Here is a 3,490-nt window from a genome sequence, read left to right as displayed (position 1 = left end):
ATTTTTATTTTTATTTTTGTGTTATACACTTTTTTGGACAGAACAGAATTGGACAGAATGTCACTGATCTGTGCATGGTCCTGTCAAACTCACCAGCCAGAGCCTGGCTATTTTTGGTCATGTTTAGGGTGCTATTTGAAAAGTCGCACACTATGATATTTGCGATTTTGATGTATTCAGAAAACAGAAAACATCTGGATGAGATTTTTACTGTGCGATTTCTTTGTTCACGGAAAACGTTTCCAAACGGGTGCAATTTTCGGTAAACAGGCGATTTGGGATGTTTTTGAGGAAAAAAATCGCACATTTCTAAAAATTGCACCCTATTGCATTTGGAGAGAGTGTAAGGGTGTGAATTGGCAGAAAATCTCTGCAAAGTGCTGCGGAATATTTATTTATTAACAGTTTCTTATATTTATTTATTAACAGTTTCATATATAGCGCAGCAGATTCCGTTGCGCTTTACAAAAGGAGACAGTGATACAACAAACTGGCTTTCTTCCGCCAAAGTCAGTCACTGTGCACTAGGACAAGCTCGTACTGTTATTACTAAGCTAAAGTATATAATGAACCGCTCTAAGACATCCTGACATAATATAACTACTGTAGATCGAAGCTTCTTCATACATTTCATTATTTTCACCTAAAAAGTGAAACTTTAGGCGTCTTGCCGGAACAAAAGATATTGACTCAGAGCAAAACGCTTTTGCACGTTTCTTATTCCGGTCATGTCACAACTTTCCCACACTACCCGATTCTGAATATCTCAATTTCTACTTTTTTCACTCCGCCCTACTGTGCATGCATACATTTGTGTAAGCCCAAATAGTGAAAACAAATTTAATTGGAATCCCCTCGCAATTTGACTGACAGGAAACTGGCATTTGGGAGTGGTAACTGTCTGTTTTCTGGGAGTGTCAGTGAAAATGTAGGCGTGACTAGGTGGGGCCTGTTTTGTTTGCGTTACTTAAGTATCAGTTACCGGTACCGTACTTACAAGTGGACTGTATGTTGTACTACTGCTGCCAGTTCACGTCACTCTCCCTGTTAGTTGGGGACTATGGGGTTAATGGCGCATTTATAGCCTGTGAAACTGCTGCAGTTTGCTGCGTATTTGTGGTGTATGGTTTTGCTGCTGTTATACCACACAGATAGACTGATCATATATCAGCTGCAACGTTGTTATACATTATACAGATATTGCTGGAAAGCTACATGTTGTGACATTCTACAATTATATGTGCATACCTCGGTCCAACACTGGTGGCAGTGGAGTAGGGATGACCATCAATGATTCAAAATCATCAATGGTTCATTGCCATTGCAGAATACTTTTGCCAATGATGTCGACCTTTTCCCATGTCGACCTAACGGTGTCGACCTAATGCTTGTCGACCAACTTGCTGTAGCCCAACAGTAGCGCACGCAGGGGGGGTTTCCGAGTACCCAGAACCCCCCCCCCCAGGAGTCTAAGGGACCTAGGCTGAAAGCTGAGGGTCCCCTCTTTCCAAGAGTACAAGAATTTTTAAAATCGGACCTTGGAAACCGGAGATATCTGACTTCAAAGCAGTGGTCCCCATCCAAGCCTGTTAATTGCAATTCCCAGTCAGATATTTCAGGTTCTGTCTGACTTTTTTTTTTAAAGCGGTAATCATTTACACTGCAAAATCAAACTGATTTTGCAGTGTAAATGATTGCTGCTTTAAAAAAACTGGAGATCTCTTACCAAATCTCTCACTTTCTGAATCTCTCATCCTATTAAATCTCACCCTAGAAGCCTGTCTATACTATGCCCAGAACCAGAGATATTAGCCTTCCAGCAGCTGGTTACTGCTCCAGCTCCACACACCTGGTATGTAGTTTTATATTCTCATTGGCAGATTGCTCTGCCTCCTGAACTCTGATCTCCTAGTCCCCAATACCATTTGGTAGGTGGGATCCTCTAGTTTTTAATTCCATTAAAATCGAATAAATCTATTTCCGGGAACTGGAGATATCTGCAGTCAAGCAAGCTGTCCTCCCACCAGAAAATTATGAATAATAAGCCCACTCCACTATACACCCCTCCTCTGCGTATTAAACATCCTCTACCTCCCTGGAAGTTATGTATCAGGGCCCCTTCATTCAGCCCAATGCCCCTGAATAAAAACGTGATTCTAAAACTGGAGAAAATAAAACAGTGAAGAGAGAAAAGCATACTCTGATTATAACGGAACTTTTCTTTTACAGATACATTCCCGGGCCTGCTTGAGCCAATGGGCAACCAGAATGAGACCTATGTCTTGGAGTTTTTCCTCGTTGGATTTCCAGGCCTCCCAAAGAAATTGTACTCTCTGGTCGCAGCCACCTTCTTCTTGCTGTACAATATCTCTCTCTTTGCCAATGGTATTGTGGTCGCTCTGATTTTCTTGAAGGAACATCTTCACCAGCCCATGTATGTCATCATTGGAAACCTAGCCCTTTCTGACTTGCTCTTTGATACCCTAACCTTGCCAAAAATCATAGCTAAGTATTGGTTTGGGGATGGATCGTTGTCTTTCTCTATCTGCTTCATCCAGATGTTCTTCGTGCACTACTTGGGATCTCTTGATTCTTTCTTAATCATGTTACTGGCTATTGACCGTTATGTTGCCATATGTAAGCCTCTTAGATATCACTCTATCATCAGCAACAGAGTGGTGGCCGTTCATTGTGTATTTTTCTGGCTCCTCGCAGCAGTTCTCGGATTTAGTATTACCGCTATGGGTATTTGGCTGCCCTACTGCGACTCCAATGGAATCAAGAACTGTTTCTGTGCCCTGACACCTGTGGCCATTCTGTCTTGCACAGATACTACGGTAGCCAGGAGGAAAGGGTTTTATATGGGTATGACTGTACATCTTTTCCCTTTGTCATTTATTGTCTTCTCGTACGTCATCATCATTTCAAGAATCCGCTTGACGGCAAACTCACGCAATTGGCAGAAAGCCTTTTACACCTGTACAACACATTGGCTCGTCATTGGATTGTACTTCGGCCCTCGACTCTTCGTTTACATCTATAATCAGATCCGATTAATTTCTGATGCCGATGTCAATGTGTTGTTAATTAGCGTGTACTCTTTTGCACCACACTTTGCCAGCCCGGTTATATATTGCCTTAGAGCTGAGGAAATAAAAAGAACTCTGGGAAATGTATTAAAAAGAGCAATCCGTAAATAAAACGTATTAGAAATGGGCGTGTCAAAGTGGTCTATGTGTACCGTCATTAAGATGAGCAGTCAGGCTGTCTTAGATGGAATCTGAAACAATTTGGAATGAGTATGGACATGGAAACCATGGTGGACCTTTAAATATCAACTGGGCATGATGGTAGACATGGTCGGGTGGTGGTTCCATTTGGCCGTGTTTGCAGCTATCATCGGTCCTCACTAATGTAGCTCTCTCATATCCAGTTAGTGGCTCTCATGTATTTATGTTTTTGCAGGTGTAGAGACACCCGATGGTCAGGT

The 3,490-nt window shown here is 42.0% G+C and overlaps 1 protein-coding gene across 1 annotated transcript; it reads left to right on the top strand.

The window, feature by feature from the left end:
- Positions 1 to 2,255: 2,255 nt before the first annotated feature.
- On the top strand, positions 2,256 to 3,200 carry LOC146058622 (olfactory receptor 2AG2-like). The gene has a single exon (XM_083170896.1). The coding sequence runs from the start codon at positions 2,256 to 2,258 to the stop codon at positions 3,198 to 3,200; it is 945 nt and encodes a 314-aa protein (XP_083027022.1).
- The last annotated feature ends 290 nt before the right edge of the window (positions 3,201 to 3,490 follow it).

Source organism: Crinia signifera, chromosome 2 (assembly GCF_055691185.1).
Source record: "Crinia signifera chromosome 2, ASM5569118v1, whole genome shotgun sequence".
Lineage (NCBI taxonomy): Eukaryota > Metazoa > Chordata > Amphibia > Anura > Myobatrachidae > Crinia > Crinia signifera.
Note: the sequence above shows the minus strand (reverse complement) of the source record. Positions and strands in the feature narration are given on the sequence as shown.

Excerpts from the sequence above, each read along its gene's own strand:
- LOC146058622 (XM_083170896.1), top strand. The coding sequence starts at position 2,256 with ATGGGCAACCAGAATGAGACCTATGTCTTGGAGTTTTTCCTCGTTGGA.